At 42.5% G+C, this 18846-nt stretch overlaps 1 protein-coding gene across 1 annotated transcript; it reads left to right on the forward strand.

The window, feature by feature from the left end:
• Positions 1-692: 692 nt before the first annotated feature.
• On the forward strand, positions 693-17238 carry LOC110203784 (uncharacterized). The gene is given in 4 exon segments (XM_020980231.2): positions 693-823; positions 6557-6683; positions 8427-8522; positions 13756-17238. Coding segments are annotated over 4 exon segments (1968 nt in total). The 5' UTR covers positions 693-790; the 3' UTR covers positions 15468-17238.
• The last annotated feature ends 1608 nt before the right edge of the window (positions 17239-18846 follow it).

Here is an 18846-nt window from a genome sequence, read left to right on the forward strand (position 1 = left end):
AGTGGTTTGCCATTTCCTTCCCCAGTGGGTCAGCCTTTGTCAGAACGCTGCACTGTGGCCTGTCCATCTCAGTAACCATGGCCATGGCTCCTAGTTTCATTGAGCCATGCAGGCTTCTCCACCTCAACAAGGCAGAGAACCAGGAGGAGGACATAGAGTAGGCACTTAATACATGTTTGCTTGTTTCCTACATACATCAGAACTCTGGGGAAGTGTCCTCTAGGTATGCTAGGAGCAGGCCTCCCTCCCAGGCCTGGCTCCAGGGCGGTTCCCTGCCGATGCTACTTGTCCAGGCTCCCCATCACATCTGGAAGGTCCTGGGGCACCATCCCCACCCTTACCATTGAACAGCTGCTCCACCTTCATATCTCACCCATAGGATCAGAGGGAGGCAGAGCTCTGGGTCTGGAGTCATTGAGGCTCTGACTGGTCTCCTCCCATTTGGGTTCCCAAGCCTCTTCTGCCTCTTGGGTCTCTGTAGGACAAAGGGGAGGGGAATGAGGTGAAACAGAAGGAGTCACAGGGAGTGGCAAATAGTCTCTGTTTGCAGACCCAGTTTTCCTAATCTGGCACAGGTGCCCTCCTCTGTTGGTTGGGGTCTCTCCTCTGTGGGCAGGAACAGGGCCTCTGTAACTCCTCAGACACCTCACCCTCTGTAAATTCTTGTAGGCCAGCCTTCTGCCTGGAAGAGAAGGAAAAGACATCTACCCCTCTGGGATCCTTGTTCCTTCCCAGCTCAGTCTGCAGAAGATCAAGGCCTGACCAAGCAGGGAGACTGGAGCCAGAGGGAATGGCCCCTGGGAGCTGCAGACCCCCAGCCCAGGTGAGTGTACTCTGTCCTCAGACTTCACCAACATCAGCCCATGTGGCCAGTTCCATCAACACGGAGGATCATCTCTGAGGCTGGCTGTTTCTCTTACCTATGGATCATTTCTTTACAAAAATTGATATAAACTGAATTCAGTAGTAACCACACTGCCCTGCTCTCTTCTTCTCTGTTTTGAAGTGTACCAGTGGCACTTTTTAATCTTGAGCACCAACCCCCCCCCCCAATTGCTGCTCTTTGTGTTTGTTTTCAGGTTCCTCCTCATTAGGAGTAACTGACAAGGGTGACCACTTCACTCAGTACCTATCCCTAGGCCTCATGGCTTTGCTCACTTCTTTTTGTTTTTTTAAATATGAATTTATTCATTTTTAGTTTTCAGCATTTACTTCCACAAGATTTTGAGTTTCAAATTTTCACCCCATCTCACCCCTCCCCCCACCCCAAGATGGCATGCATTCTGAATACCCCTTCTCCTAGTCTGGCCTCTCTTCTGTCTCTCCCCCCCGCTTCTCTTAATCCCTTCCCCTTCTATTTTCCTGTAGGGCAGAGTAGATTTCTGTACCCCATTTCCTGTGTTTCTTATTTCCCAGTTGCATGTGAAAACATTTTTTTAAACATGTGTTTTTAAAACTTTGGGTTCCAAATTTTCTCCCTTCCTCCCTCCCCACCCACCCTCATTGAAAAGGCAAGCAACTCAATATAGGTTATACATGTGCAGTTATGCAAAACACTTCCATAGTAGACATGTTGTGAAAAACTAAGTATGTTTCCCTTCATCCTGTCCCCCCCATTTATTCTATTCTTTCTTTTGACCCTGTCCCTCCTCAGAAGTATTTGCTTCTGATTACCCCTTTTCCCAATCTGCCCTCCCCTCTATCATCTCCCTGCTCTCTTGTCCCCTTCTCTCCCTATTTTCCTGTAAGGTAAGACAGATTTCCATACCCAATTGAGTGTATATGTTATTCCCTCCTAAAGCCAAATCCTATGAGAATAATATTCACACCTTCCCCCATTTCCCCTCCACTGTAAGATCCCATTCTTTTCTGTGTTTTGTGAGATAATTTATTCCATTCTCCCTCCCTCTTTCTTCTTCTCCTAGTATAATCCTCCCTCATCCCTTAATTCTATTCTCCAGATATGACCCCTTAATCTTCAACTCACCCTGTGCCCTCTATCTATCTATCTATCTATCTATCTATCTATCTATCTATCTATCTACATATAATTTTTTCCCTCCAACTACCCTAATACTGACAAATGTCTCATGAGTTATAAATATCATCTTTCCATGCAGGAATGTAAACGGTTCAACCTTAATAATTCTCTTATAATTTCTCTTTCCTGTTTACCTCTTCACGTTACACTTGAGTCCTGTATTTGAAAGTCAAATTTTCTATTCAGCTATGCTCTTTTCATCAAGAATGCTTGAAATTCCTCTATTTCACTGAATGACCATTTTTCCCCCTGAAGGATTATACTCAGTTTTGCTGGGTAGGTGATTCTTGGTTGTAATCCTATCTCCTTTGCCCTCGGAATATTATATTCCATGCCCTGAGTCCTTTAATGTAGAAGCTGCTAAATCTTGTGTTATCCTGATTGTGTTTCCAGAATACTTGAATTGTTTCTTCTGGCTTGTAATATTTTCTCCTTGACTGGGAACTCTGGAATTTGGCTACAATATTTCTAGGAGTTTTCCTTTGGGGATCTCTTTCAGGAGGAGATCTGTGGATTCTTTCAATTTCTATTTTGCCCTCTGGTTCTAATATATCAGGGCAGTTTTCCTGGATAATTTCTTGAAAGATGATGTCTAGGCTCTTTTTTTGATCATGGCTTTCAGATGGTCCAATAGTTTTTAAATTCTCTCTCCTGGATTTATTTTCCAGGTCAGTTGTTTTTCCAATGAGATATTTCACATTGTTTTCTAATTTTTCATTCTTTTGGATTTGTTCTACCGTGTCATGATTTCTCATAAAGTCACTAGCTTCCAATTGCTCTATTCTAGTTTTTAAGGAAGTGTTTTCTTGAGTAATCTTTTGAACTTCCTTTTCCATCTGGCCAATTTTGCTTTTTAGGGCATGCTTCTCCTCATTGGCTTTTTAGACCTCTTTTACCATTTGGGTTAGATTATTGTAAGTGTTTTTGGGGTCTCCTTTAGCAAGCTATTGACTTGTTTTTCATGATTTTCTTCCATCACTCATTTCTCTTCCCCGTTTTTCCTCTACTTCTCTTACTTGCTTCTCAAGATCCCTTTTGAGCTCTTCCAAGGCCTGGGACTGATTCATATTTTTCTTGGAAGCTTTGGATGTAGAAGCTTTGACTTTGTTATCTTCTGGTTGTCTGTTTTGATCTTCTTTGTCACCAAAGCAAGATGATATAGTCTGACTCTGTTTGCGAGGTTTGCTCGTGATCCCAGCCAATTATTTGAGTTTTAGATTCTTTGTTAAGGTAAGAATCTGCTTCCAATGTGGAGAATGTGCTGTCCCAAGCTTCAGGTGTTTGTATAGCTGTTTTCACAGATACTTGTAAGGACCTGTAAATTTTCAGTACTTCCAAGGTGGTATGATAAGGGGCAAGGTGTTTACTCCTTTCTTGGCCTATGCTCTGGTCTATGAGTAACCACAAGCAATCTTTTCTGTCTCGGAACTGTGAGGAGAATTTCCTTTCCACAGCCACTATAAGCTCCACCATGCCAGCGCTCCTCCTAACCCCAGGATTGCCACCCAGAAGTGTGACCCAGATCCAAGCACGGGCAAGGCAAGATATTCCTGCCTCACCACTGGCAAAGAGATCCCTGCAATCCCCCTCTGATCAACCACATGATTCCCCCTCAGTCTGTGGGCCTGAAGCTCAGGAGGCAGCGGCTGCCCTGGGGGCCATCCTCTCCTGAACTGACACTGAGACCTAGCTCCTCTCTTATCACAGAAACAGACTTTTCCCACTCACCTTCTAAGTTTTCTTTGGAGTTCCTGCGTTGAGAAGTCTGGAAACTGCCACAGCTGCCCGCCATTCAATCTTCTGAGGCCTGCTCCAGGTTCACTGTGGCCTGACCACCCACATCAAACTGCACTCCTCTACCAGTCCGGTGCGATAGACCTTTTTGATCAACTATCCAGGTTGTCTTGGGTAGAAATTTGCTTCACTCTGTCTTTTTTTGGGTTCTGCTGCTTTAGAATTTGTTTAGAGCCATTTTTTATAGGTATTTGGAGGGGTTTGGGGGGAGAGCTCAAGCAAGTCACTGTTTTCACTCTGCCATCTTGGCTCCATCCCCCGGCTTTGCTCTCTTCTTGCTTGCTTAGCCCACCTCCATCTACACACAAGTCTGTGTTTTCTGCAGAGCAGAAATTGTCCTCCTGGTCCTGTGCACTCACTCTGCCTCAGTTCATACACATCTTCCCAGGTCTCAATTCAGTCAATTCAAGATGGAGACAAGCAGAGGTCCTCAGGACCCTGGGGACCCTGGGGAATATGTACCAGTCCGAGTTGTCATGTGGTCGCTGGATCATAGAAGGAGACTGGAAAAGTGTGGTCAGAAATGGAGGAGGTAAAGAAGACACTGTGAGATTACATGGAATGGTTTTGAGATGAAGAGAATGCAAGCAGGTATTCCATAAGCATTTATTAAGTGTCGACTGTATGCCAGGCACTGTGCTAAGGTTTAAGGTTTCAAATACAAAAAACATAAGACTATGCTCAGGGAGTTTACATTTTCAAGGGAGACTGCAGACGAACTGGGGGGGGGGACAGTGTAGAAGACACCAGTCACTGGTATGTGGTGGAAAACTCCCAAGTGGTGGAGCTAAGAAATTAGAAGACAGGAGCTGAGATCTCCCCTTAAGTGGAGGTCTGGAGTTCATGGCGCACCCCATGTCGGTGAAGGATTAATGAGGCACAGTGGAAAAGGAAGAAGGCTGGGAAGTGCTTCAGTGGGAGCAAGTTCAAGATTTCAGTTATAGATTAATTATCAGACATTTAAAGTACAGCCTTCCTGTCTGCAGAATAATGATTCAGAAGACCCCAGGGGAAAACCAAGTTCCATAAATGCTTGGGAATCTAAAACATTAAGGAACAACTAATATTCTTTGATTGTTAAGAAGTTCAATATTAGAAATAAAGGAAGTTAAAAGTGAAATATAGATTACAAAGAGAACAGAAATCATGGTTGAAAGAAGAAATCAAAATGATGAAAAAGTGGAGAGAGTTTTGTCCACAGGAAAGAGAATTGCTCTAAAGTAACAGAACTTCTGGAAAAGTGAATCATGTAGTTGTGCTAGAAATGGAACAGAATGAAATGCCAAGTGCCTTGGCCAAACTTGGGGTCTACTTGTAGCAGACTGGAACAAGAGATGACTCCTCCCCAAGGCTTTACAGATGTAGCCATTCTCTTGTATCTGAACTCATTCTCTTAACTGTTCATTGCCAGTGATCGAGTTCTAGAGATAATTTTTTCCTAATAGATGTTCTGTCAATGTTGTTCTTGCAAATTAGGTCCATCTCCAGCCCCAGTTAATAAAATAATACATGTCCCCATCATAGTTACTCGTTTCTATATGACTAAACATGAGAATTAAGGAATGGCGCCACGAACAAGTGAAAGCAATCATAAAGCAAAGACGGCAACTGCTTTAGCTATGACACGTTGTACCTAGGGTCACCTCATGCTTTCAGTAAAACAGTGGCTCTTCACTTGGCTGGCAACAGTCCCATACCACTCAGTGCAGTCCAGCTAGTCAGTACGATCTCTCTTTTTTTTCCTCTGCCAGCCAATCATCCGATCAATATACATTTATTAAGCACCTACTCTGTGTGCCAGGCGCAGTACTAAGCACTGTAAATTCAGAGGAAGCAAAAGGCCGCCCCTGTTAACAAGCTCATATTCTAATGGGGAAGACAATGACGCAGACAAGCTATATGCAGTGAGCCAGTAAAGTCTTGAGAACGGCTGCAACCGCTTTGAGCAGAAAACTACCTTACCTCAAGTGGAGGCAGGGGTTAGGATATTTCTCTCACCATGCTACGGCGTCAGCATCCACTTTGGTGGGAACATCGTGATAGGGAGCTCAGAAGGATGCATCTGCAGTATTTCAATTCTCTTTTCTCTGAGGAACATCTCTTGTGAGTCCTCTTCATGCCTTCATCTAGACAAGACCATTTCAGCCTTTCAGGAAATTGCCTACAACCTTAGTTTTCTTTGTTGTTTCCTCGGTGATGTTGGGTAATGTTTTGTTCATCCTAGAATACGTAGTGCTTGCCAGCTTCCCACAAACTCTTCATAGAATTTTCTCAACCTACCTCTTACGACACTTTTGATGAGGAGGAATTTCATGTCACCTTCTCTCTTTCTCCTCCACAGACTCCATACCTCACTGGTAGAGCACATACCTTTTCCTTGATTCTGTAGGAAAAGCATTTCATAGTAAGACATTTCTCCCACGTTTATTAATCCAACATGATTCTCACTTCAAATATAAAATGCTTTCCTCAACATTCCATTGGACTCTTAATGGCTATGGTTTCAAGTGTTGGCTGTCACACTCACAAAGGTTATATAAGTTTTGGGAAAATCCCTTCTGTGTTTCAATTTCCTCCTTGAATCTCCCCTCTGACAATCATAAAGGTTATGAGTTTTGGCCAAATCTCTCTTGTGCTTCAGTTTCTTCATGCAAGTTGATGAATTGGGCTAGATGAATTCTGGAGTCTCAGCTCTAAATGATGTGACTTTTGATGGTTTAGGAGTTGGTGACATTCCAGGATGTGGCTGTGGACTTCACTGAGGAGGAGTGGGGCCTCCTGGACCATTCTCAGAAAGAGCTGTACAAGGAGGTCATGCTGGAGAATGCCCAGAACCTGCTGTCTCTGGGTAAGGACCATGTCCTCTGCTAGCTCTGAATCTGCCATCAAAGCCATGTCTTCATTCCCTCCCTTAGTGTGCAGGGTTTGAGCCTTGTCAATGATTCCCAAGACAAAAGTGCTGGTCTCTCCACAGGGTCCTCCTGCTGCTGGTTTTCCTATGAAAGGTCTTTGAATTATGTGATGGCAATCAGTACATTCCCTTGTTGCTCCTGAAGTTGTCTCCCTTTTATTTTATGTAGCTTCAGGTCAAAAGTCAATCCAGTATTAGAGAATCTCAGACTTAGAGCTAATCTTAGAGGTTATATCTAGTCTAACCTCTAAGTGGAGCTAGTTTTTGCCTGAGAAATCTCTGAAAACCACTCATGCAGCTTTTCCTTGAAGATGGGCAGCAAAGGAACCCCCTAGCTGCCAGGGCAACCCTTCCTTTTTGGGAAGGGTCTAGGGTTTAGAAAGGTCTTCTTGTTAACAAGCATTATTTGGTAGCTCAGTGCTCCTAATCCTGGCTAGTGTTGGGTGTGAAATTCAACAATAAGGTGAACTGAGGCAATTTTCTGAGCAAGATTTCCTTTCTTAGCAGGGGCACACTGCCTGCTACTAAAAGGGTCCTGGCTCTGCCTCTGGCCAAAGATCCCAAGCAGACAGTCAGCTCCCCTTTTATAGGTTTTGGGGAATAGAGGACAAGGAGCAGAACGGGAAGATAGTGTCATGGGAGTGAAACCAACATAACTGGGTTCAAAGCTGTGGCACAGGGACCAATGGGGTGGGTTGGAAGTTTGGGAGTGAAGGGCTGGCAAAAAGCCACTCCTTCTTCCCCATGACTAAGGAATGTTTCTTGTCTTGAAGCACCTGCAAGATCTTAGAGATAACACAGCAGACATGTTGGACATCCTGGAAGGAGGGTCTGGTGCCCTAAAGAGATTAGGCCCCAAAGCCTGGTATTCACAGAGGTCCCTCAAGGACAGTTAAATTCCTGGAGGCAAGAATGGATCTGTGATGAGCTGGAGAGCTGGATGTTTAAAGTTAACTCATTAGAGACCTGCTGAATTCTGAACTAAGTTCAGAGAAAGAACCATGACTTAGCAATTACAGGACAAAATAAAGGAATTGTAGATGGGATCAATAAATGATGCTGAATCGATTTAATCTTCTCACTAGTGTAGCAAGTTTATCTTTCTTCTCCTTCCTTGATCCCTCAAATTCCAGCACTGGTGGTGGGAAAAGAAGGGAAGGCAATAACCTTTTGCATAAATCTACTGTGCATCAGGCACTGTGCTCAGTAACTTCTAAGTATTTTCTCATTTGATCCTCACAACGTCTCTGCGAGTTTGGTACGATCATCATCCCTATTTTTTAGCTGAGGAAACTGAGGCACACAGAAGTGATGTAATTTGCCCAGGGACACACAGCTACTACCATCTGAGGCGGGATTTGGAATCAAGCCTTCCTGACTCATCCCAGGGCTCTTATCATTGCACTACCAGTGCCTCTAATTTCTAAATAATGGAAGCTATGGAGTGTATCCATTCTTCTATGAAAGGGGTGAACAGAGATGACATTTTCTGATTCCCAATTGGCTGCATCACCCCACAGTCCCTCCTCCAAAGATCCCAACCATCAATATCATGGAAACCATCCTTGAAGAATTCTGGGAACCATCCTGTGGTCCTTGCTTACATGTCCCCTTTCCCTAAAGAGGACCAAATTATAAATTTCTCTCCATTCTCATCCTTTCTATGTTCCCAATGCCTAGGGCTTCCAGTTACCAGAGAAGATCTGATCTCCTTCTTTCAGAAAGGGGAAGCACCATGGATTCTGGAACCAAAAGGCCCATGGAACTTTTGTCCAGGTGAGTGAGATGAAAGCAAGTGTGTGAGGGTTGTTAACAAGTGATTTATATTGTAATAAAGGGAGTGCCAGCCTAGGGGACAGAAGACCTGACTTGGAATTGTTTTTTAAATACTTTTTAACAAAGTGATCCTGGGCAAGTCACTGAACCTCTGAGCTTCAGTTTCCCCACGTGTAAAATGAGGTGCTTGGACATCATGGCCTTTCAGTTGCCTTCCAGCCAAGCAGGAGGATTTTATATTTGGCTCTCATGGTAAAGAGTTTATATTTGATCCTGGTAATAGTTGGCTATGGAGTTTATCGAATAGTCAATGAAATAAAGAGAGGTGTGTTTTAGGAAGATGAGTTTGACAGCTCCATGGTGGACTGAGTGGGTGAGTCCAGCCAGAAGACTCTTCGAATTATAATCCAGGCATGAGGCAATTCAGGCCTGAACAAAGAAAGTGGCAAAGTTGGCAGACAAGGGGAGGTATGGGAGAGATATTACAAAGGCATAATCAATAATACTTCACGTAAGGTTGAATTGGGGGTGTGAAGTGTGAGTATGTGAGAGATGATGAAGAACAGAAAAAATCTAGGTTATGAGGCCAGATAATTGGGAGGGTGAGAGTAATAGGGAAGTAAGAAGAGGGAAATGTTGGGGGAAAGATAATGACTTTAGTTTTGGAATTCCTAGAATCAAGAGAAAGGGTTCTCACCAGGTCAGCTAGGTGGCACAGTGTTTCAGGAGGACCTGAATTGAAATCCAGCCTCAGGCAAGCCAGTTAACCTGAATTGCTTCAGGAGGAAAAGTGTTGTTACCAGAACCCAGAGAGAAGAGAAAATCCAGGAAAGGGGGATGATTGTGGCATTGACTGCAAAGAGGTCAAGAAGGATGAGCATTGAGAAAAACCAGTGCAGTAGCAATCAGGAGATGTTTGGTAGCTCTGCAGAGAGTGGTTTCAGCTGAGCAATGACATTGGAAGCTGGGGAGCAGAGTCTGGAAGAGAATGGAGGAAAAAGGTTGGAAACTCCACTTAGAGCCAGTAAACAAACAGAGATGGAAAATTAGAGAAAAACTGGGGATGACAGTGAAGGGAGTAAGCTGGGAGAGAAGATGGCATGAACTGGGTCCATTTCTGCATGTAAAGGCATTTGCCTTGGCAACCAGAGGGGCCACTTCTTCATGTGAGAGCAGGGAAAAGGGGAAAAGAAGGCATCTGATTTATGCAAGATGAGGAGGAGATGAGAAAACTCTTGGACATGTCCAATATTTTTAGAAAAATATGAGGCCATGTGTTGAGCTGAGAGTGTTGGGGAAGCAAGTCAAATAAGTGGTTTGGGAAGGAATGAAGAGATGTGGAAAAGCTACTCTAGTGACTGGGAGAGGGAGGCAGTTAGGGAGATGTAAAAAAAAGAAAAACTCCTTTGCACAGTAAGCACACAGCTGAGTAAACTAAATTTGTAGTGAGCCAGGCAGCCCTGTTTCATGATTTTCTCTATCTCCATTCAGCTCGCTGTGGGTAGGAATGAAGTCCACTGCCATACTGGAAGTTGTAAGCCTGGGTTGAGCTTTAACAGATGTCTCAGACACAGGTACTGTGACTGCCCCAGTAGTCACCCAGGTAGAAAATGTCTGAGTCTAGCTCTCTGTCCATTGTGCCCCCCAGCTGCCTCATGGTGGAAAATAACTTTGCACCACAGAGGCAGCTTCCAACAGGGAGAAAAATGGATAAGAGACATTTAAGGGAGTGTTCCTGCTGGGACTGGGATGGATGGAAGACAAGGTGGGGTGAGAAGTGGGGTCACACCATCTCAATGCTCCATTACTAGTGTTCATTCCATCCCTTTCTCCCACTTCATTTTTCTTTCTAAGCACTGAGGAAGGGATAAAGAGGAAAGATCAGAGGATATCATGGAAAAAACGAATTAATTCTTACAATAAAATGTACATGGGATGAATGCCCCTATAAAAACAGAGGAGAGTAGCAGAATGCATTAAAAAGCAGAACCAGACAACACGTTGTATGTATAAAAGAACCTTGATTCAAAGAATCACAAAGTATTGAAAATGAAAGAACGGCGTTCTGTGATATCTTTTGGAACCCTGCCCCTAAGCTCAGTCAATTCTGTGCCCTTTGATCCCATGACAACCACTAGACTCTAGATGTATATGTTAAAGGGATCATAGAAAGAGGAAAACTTTGTTTAAATGTGTATTTACACAACACAAAAATACAGCTGCTGTTTTTTGGTTTTGTTTTTATTTTTTTGGTAAGACAATTGGGGTTAAGTGATTTGCCCAGAGTCACACAGCTAGTGAGTGTTCTGTGTCTGAGGCCAGATTTTGAACTCAGGTCCTCCTGACTCCAGTGCCAGGGCTCTATCCACTGCACCACCTATCTGCCCCAGCTTCTGTTGTTGTTGTAAAGATCTGGAAATGAAGATAACGCCAATGATTGGGAAATGGCTGAAGAAATGATGATGTAAGAATATAATGGAAAATTATTGAGCCATAAGAATGGTGAAAGGCAGTGTCAGAGAAACCCCTGAAGAACTCTTTGAACTGATGTAGGCAGAAGTGAGTAGAACCAAAAGAATTTAATCTTTAGGAACATTGATCCAGGCAATGAACAAAGATAGTCTAGAGTAGTAGTTCCCCCAATCTTTTGTTTTTAGAACTCCTTTCAGGAACAAATTATGTTGTGAAGCTCCCTAGTGATTTAATATACTATTCATAATATTTTAAATTTATGCTTTTTTATTTTGAATTTGGAATTTATTTAATGAGAATAACCTGGAAAACTTTTACCACTAAAGTTACAAATTAATACTTTCATTTCATTGTACAATTATAAAATATATAATTTTATTCTACTTTCTATTATATAATTTTAATATGATGCTTTCTAGAAGATTCTTTTTTTTAGAAAGAGACCTCATGTTTACTGTTACCTCCAAGACTTCAATGTTAATTTATTTATTTTAATGATTTTTGTTCAATAGGCATGGAATTTTTAATTATAAACTACCATTTGGAAGATGTTCAACATAATATAATATACAAATTTCATTTCAAAGTTGGACTTCATTCTCTGAACAAAGGCCGCAGTATTTGGTTCATAACTCAGAAACCCATCTTTAATTTGGATCTGCATCAAGTTGATTTAATAATTAATAACAAAAATAATAATAACCAGCAATTATATAATGCCTGCTATGTGCCAGTTACTGGGCCAACTGCTTTATAGACATAATATTATTTCATCCTCACAAAAATGCCTAAGGGTAGGTAGAGTTGTCTCCAGTTTACAACTGAGGAAACAGGCAAAGGTTGTGACTTGCTCAGGATCACAGTGCTAGCAAGTGTCTGAGTTGGAAATTGAACTCAGGTTTTCCTGACTGCTAAGTTCAATTTTCTATTCAATGTGCTACTACCAGTCTTTTGATTTTTTTTTTACCAGATTACAATAAAAATGCTCCCTCATATATGGACAAAGTAGAAAATGGGGGGGTAGAATTTTATAAGCTTTCTTGTTGAGAGATGGAAATTCATATTTTGTTTTTAGCCCCCAAACTGGTCAAAAAAATGAATGACTAGTAGCTATGTAAAAGATGTATTTTTCTATTGGCTAATGACAAGTAGTGTATTATGTGAATAAAAACAACCTTTATAAGGAAAGACCTCTTCAGACCTAACTTTCTTCTTTCTACCACTGGCAGATGGGCTATACTCTTTTAGAAATTCTGTAGAATGACTGACCTGTGCTGCTCAGCAGTTTTCTTGAAAATCCAAGAGGTGGAAGAGTAGTAGCATAAACAGAAAATAAGTTCAAATCAGAAAGTAACCCTAACATTGCAATGAGAAGAAATGTAATGTTTGTTTTTGTAGAATATGTGTAAAGGTTCATGATATTTTCAAAGATATTTTCAAAGAGCCTGCCATCTGCACTGGAAAAACACAAACATTTATAAAATCTTGATGTAGCAATTATAGCGCTATTGAGATAAGATTACAAGGTAACCTTGGAATGAGGCAATTACTCTGGTACAGTGTACAAAAAGCAAATGAGGGCCTGTGCATTTCTCTGACCATCCACTGCCAATCGATTTGCACTTATATGTGAAACCTTTCTAATCGTTTGGAAACAATTTGATGTCAGCTTGAGAAATTGAAAGAATGTTTTGTACTTTGTCAGGAGGGCACAGTTTGATAAGATAACTGCATGAACACCAAAACAATTATAGGCCTGATCATGTAAGTTTTGTAATCAATGAAAGAAATTTTAGAAAATACATGAATAATGGCTATCCTATAGAACTGATGTGCCGAAACAGAATGTATTATAATTCAGGAGAATTAAAAAATGTTTGGAAGTCATGTTATGGTCCCATACAAGGCAACAGAAAAAAATATTTTGAAGGATTCACTAAGGAAATCATTACGCTTAATAATTTAATGGGTAAATATTATGGATGTTCATTATATGTGCAGCAAATAGGAAAATATTGTTTTTAATCTAATATAAGAAAAGTTGTATGTAACATTGAATATTATTACGTGACAGTTAAAAAGAAGAAACTTATTTCTCAACAGTGTATGGAATTTATAAAGAATGACCCTGTGGTAGCAAATGAAAACTGATTGGTACAAAAAAGCAAGAAGACGACCTGAAATTGAAAAAATAAGTAACAGAAAAGGCATTTGGAGAAAATATAGAAAGTGCGATGAAGAAAAGCCATCTAGTGCTGTGGAAGGAGTATAAATAGCCATAGTGTTTGAGTTCTAGTCTCAGGTACAGGGACATGGGTCAGGTCACTCAGCCATTCTGAGCTGTGAAGGCAGGACATGCAAGTCATGAGGACCTCAGAGACTTTCCAAGGGATCTGTTGATTGCTGCTAGGTAGATAAGGAATTTCCTCCTACTTTGTTTGTCTGAATAACTTTGAGTCTTTCACTCAGCCATCCAAAGCTCATGGACTGAGTTGTGAAGTGTAATGAGAACCCTACCCTGATGGCATCCTAGGTCTGTTCTGGAGATCCAGCGTTATTGTAGATGAAGCTCCTTGTAAATTAAATCGTATGGTGGATGTGAGGTAATGGCATTTTCAAGTGATTGAATCTGCCCCTTAAGGGTTGAAAATTCTTTTTGACTGGGGAAATAGAACATAAATCAGTTTCCTTCCTGCCACTGGAGGGAAGATGATATATTGATCAGTGTGCGTGTTTGTAATATATGTGGTTGTCTGTTCAGATGCAGTGACCAGGTCTGAAGTGAAGGTGACTTCTAGAAACCCAAGTATTTCTGTGGAAGAATCTGGCCGGCTACGATGCATGAGTGATGGTTCTTTTGACTTTAATTTGAAAGACAGCTGTGCCGCTGGTATCGGGGCTAATAAAAATCCAAAGAATCCTTGTGAATTCAATGAAGTTGGAAAGGGCTTCTTCACACAGTATTCAGTCCAGAATCACTGCAAGAAAATGACCCCAAGGAACGAATGTTTTCAGTACAGTAGATATGGGGAATGCTCTCCTGAACAGGGAGAGCTCGTTCAGTCCCATGAGAAGCCTCCTAAAATACAAAGACATCAAAGTCATCAACAAAAACTGGCTTTCAGCTTGAGTTCAGACCTCACTGGGCATCAGAAAAGTTATACTGACAGAAAGCTTTATATATGTAATGAAGGAAGAAAGGCCTTCAGCTGGAAATCTAAGATCATTAACCACCACAAAATTCACACTGGAAGAAAACCTCATGAATGGAATCCAAGTGGAACAAGCTTAACCCATCAATCTTCTCTTCCTTACCATCCTAGATTTCATACTAGAAGGAAAACACATGCATACAATCAACGTGGGAGGGCCTTTCATTTGAACTCAGATCCTGTTAGACATCAGAAGATTCATACTGGAGAGAAGCCTTATAAATGTAACGAATGTGAGAAGGCCTTTTGCTACAGATCACAGCTTATTGGCCATGAGAGAATGCATACTGGAGAGAAACCTTACGAATGTAATGAATGTGGGAAGGCCTTCTGCTACAAATCAGTCCTTATTGGCCATCAGAGAATTCACAGTGGAGAGAAACCTTATGAATGTAATCAGTGTGGAAAGGCTTTTACACAGAAGTCCTATCTTGATGCACATCAGAGAACCCACACTGGAGAGAAACCTCATGAATGTAATGAATGTGGGAAGGCCTTCTTCTACAAATCAGTCCTTATTGGCCATCAGAGAATTCACAGTGGAGAGAAACCTTATGAATGTGGTCAATGTGGAAAGACCTTCCGAAGGAACTCCCATCTTGCTGCCCATCAGAGAACCCACACTGGAGAGAAACCTTATGAATGTAATCAGTGTGGAAAGGCTTTTACACAGAAGTCCATTCTTGATACACATCAGAGAACCCACACTGGAGAGAAACCTTATGAATGTGGTCAATGTGGAAAGACTTTCCGAAGGAACTCCCATCTTGTTGCCCATCAGAGAACCCATACTGGAGAGAAACCTTATGAATGTAATCAGTGTGGAAAGGCTTTTACAAAGAAGTCCATTCTTGATACACATCAGAGAACCCACACTGGAGAGAAACCTTATGAATGTAATCAGTGTGGAAAGGCTTTTACAAAGAAGTCCGTTCTTGATACACATCATAGAACCCACACTGGAGAGAAACCATATCAATGTAATCAGTGTGGAAAAGCTTTCACTACTTCCTTCTATCTTTCTGTACATCACAGAATCCACACAAAAGAGATTCCTTATGAGTGTAATCAATGTGGAAAGGTTTTCCAGTGGAACTCCAATCTTTCTGCCCATCAGAGAATCCACACTGGAGAGAAACCTTAGGTATGTATTAAGTGTGGAAAAGCTTTCACTTATTGCTCCAGTCTTTCTGTATATCAGAGAATCCACACAAAAGAGAATCTTTATGGATGTAATCAGTATGAAAATGCTTCCCCATAGAGGATTCTGGGACAATGGCAAAGTAGGTCAGAAACTTCCAGGCTCTGGAGATCCCCCCCCCCACAAAACAGATGAAATAGTGCCTCAGGGTGAATATTGAGCAGTAAAAATAAATAAGAGTAGGGGCAGAACAGCAGGTCCTCCTGGGACAATTGAAGAAGATCTGAAGAAAAGTCCCAGGTTGAGGTTTGGTCCCTGTGAAGAGTAAGCACCTCCAGGCTAGGTCGTAGATCTGCTTAAACTACAAGAGGCAAGCCCTGGGGTTAGCTGGTTTAGGAGGCTTGCTCAGCCCCAGCCTGTAGGAATTTGTACACCCTCCATCCCCCCCCACACACACACAGTGAGTGGAGTCAGGCTCTGAGCCAGAAGATGGAGGGAACCTCTGCTGACCAGGAACACCAGACCCAGTGCTGCAGAGATGAAGTGTGAAGGAGAAAGTGAGAAGGAACCAGCTCTCTCCTGGTGAATGAAGAAGCAGTGGGTTGGGGAGGCTGCTGGCTGTGGGCACTTAGAGGAGGTTGGGGGTCTTGGTTCCAGTTCCAGGCCAAAGGGAAGAGGTGAAGCAGGATCTGAGGTTAGAGGCACCATCCCCATACCCCAGGACTAGAAGTGATTATAAAAACTAAGCTACTAGGGCAGCAAGGGGGCGCAGTGGATAGAGCACTGGTCCTGAAGTCAGGAGGACCTGAGTTCAAATCTGCCCTCAGACCAAACACTTGACACTTACTAGCTGTGTGACCCTGGGCAAGTCATTTAACCCCAATTGCCTAAAGTAAAGACTTAAAAAAAAACCTAAGGTACTGCATAAGGCTAACATCTCACAGTATAGACCAAGATTAGTTCCTAATGAATTCATTAGTTAGCTATGAAAGAACACCTCAGTAAATTAAAGGAACCATGAAGAAACATTTCTGAATAGTGAAAGAGTTCATCACCAAACAAGGGACAAAGATCATAGAAAATGGTCGATTTTATCACAAAAACACCCAAAGCTTCTAAAATTTGAGGGGAAACAATTAACTGGGAAAAGATTTGCAGCAAGCTTCCCTCCTAAAGGCCTCCTGTCCAAGATACAAAAAAAGGAAATCCTGATTATAGGCAGCTGTGTAAAGAATGGCTGAACAAATTTTGGCACGTGGATGGTGGAACATGAATGTGCTGTGAAAAGACGTGGACACTTCACTGAAGCCTTGGAAGAGTTGTCTGAACTTCTGTAGACTGACTGCAGGGTGTAATTGGTGATACTCACAGAATCGTGAAGGCCAACAGCTTTGGAAGATGCCACACTTGTGATTATTATAATGATCAACCACTACAGCAGGGCAGTTACAAAGCCTCTCTCGTGGTCAGAGCTGATGGATACAAAATGGACACTGAAAAGTACACTTTGGGAAAGGGACAGTGTGGGAATTGATTTTGCTTGCTGCTGCTTTCTTTACCACTTTCTTTTTCAATTTTGGGTAGGAGAGAATTGTAGTTTGAAGGGGACTAGTAATAGGACTTTTCTCTCCCCTGTCTTCACCCTCCAAAAAATAATAAAGGCAATTGATGGATTTTAATAATATATGCAGCAGAACAGAAGGAAATCAGAGGGAGTGAGGATAGCTTTGCAAGTGCCATGTTGAATGTTTTAATTACTGAAAAGGAAAATCAAGCTGTGCACATTAGAACTTGTTTCATGTGCAATCCTCTTTCAGTTTTATGGTGTTTATAAAATATTCCTTTTTTCATATTTGTCGGTTTCAAAATAAAAATTTAAATATTGATGGCACTTTTTTTTTGCCAGTTTTGAAGCATGCCGAGAAATGACAAAATTCTCTGAATCTGACTTTATCTTTTTAACACCACTTGGATCATTTTCGGGGGCAGGACATGGCAGGGCTTCCCATCCTTTTAGCTCTCATCTGTTGGCAGTGGCCCCTGGTGCACATGAGCAGGGGATCTCTCCATATTTTGCATATAAATGGCTTTTCCAGGTAATATTTGGTATATTTTCCTCTCCGCAATTTCTCTTCTAATTTGACCTTCCTTTATTCTTTGATTTTGCTGGTGCTCACTTTCAGGCCCTACGTGGGGTTTCCTGGGCAGATACTGGACTGGTTTGCCATTTCCTTCCTTGGCTCATTTGACAGATGAGGAAACTGAGGCCCAAGGTGCTGTGGTTCACCCAGGGTTCCAGGCTGGATTGGAATTCTCCACGGCCCTGCTCCCTGGTTCCAAGTGTTGCTCCTTCCACCGCCCCCTAGCGGCCCTTTATTTCACTCAAACATTTGAATATTACTTAGAATTCTGTGCCACCTTAGGTGGGGTGGGGTTCTTACACAGCCTGGCTGTGCCTGAGCATTGACACCTTCTATGCCTGCACAACCTGAGATTCCCTGCATGCCCTGGGGCTCTATAGAGGCCCCCTGAGGTGAGAGTGATGTCACAGCACAAGCATTCTGGGAAATGGAGTCCTTACAGGGGCACTCCAGTCTGGATGCTGAGCTATGAGGCCCCTGAGCGCATTGGGTTTTTTCAGCTCTTTCCTTTCGAAGAGCACCAAAGGATGCAAGGACAGCCTGGGGAGCTGGGTGCAGGAATGCCAGCTCTCACTGTCACTGGTGGCACACACCTCTCCTCTCTAATGGCCTGGCAGCCCCTGGGCAGGCTCTCTTCATCCCTCCTGGGCACTATGGCAGCAGCCTCCTTTGGGGTCTCCCTGCCTCCAGTCTCTCCCCTAGTCCCGTCCAGACTCCATCCAATCCATCCTGGCAACATGATGGGGATGCTCCCTCCCCTCCCACACCACTGTCCACCCAGGGTACAGTGTGTCAGCCGGACTCCCAGAGTCCTCACCTTGCCACAGCGTGATGCCGAGTTGCTGGGGATTGTCCTCTGTTAAGTCCATAGTTGGCTCTCTTCTCTGCTGCCAGAGGTCCTTCTCCCTGAAGCTCAGTAATTACAGTCCTGGTGGTAACACTAACAATTGGGAAAAATCAGGAAATGACAGTTGATTTGGGCTTTGATGGATCTTGGAGTTCTAAGCAGGGGAGGTGAGGAAGAAATGCATTTCATTTCAAGAAAGCTTATCTAATAAATGCTATGCATTGTGTTAAAAGCTGTCCATCTTTGCTTCCTTGTAAGTTTCTTTTGTTCTCTGCTGTGCACTTTTTATTTTGTTCTTTCCCCCCCTTCCTCCCCCACAAAGAAGGCTACTATTAATCAAGGAGATACACAGAAATACATTCATACATACATACATACATACACACAAATACATACATACATACCTCTTCCTTCATAAGTCCAAGTCTTTCCATATTTTCCCAAGTCTACCAAGTTATCATTTCCTACACTGCAGCAGTATTCCAAGTGTATACTGTCTAGTTATTTCAAA

This window comes from Phascolarctos cinereus, unplaced genomic scaffold, assembly GCF_003287225.1.
Source record: "Phascolarctos cinereus isolate Bilbo 61053 unplaced genomic scaffold, phaCin_HiC Scaffold_726;HRSCAF=1367, whole genome shotgun sequence".
Lineage (NCBI taxonomy): Eukaryota > Metazoa > Chordata > Mammalia > Diprotodontia > Phascolarctidae > Phascolarctos > Phascolarctos cinereus.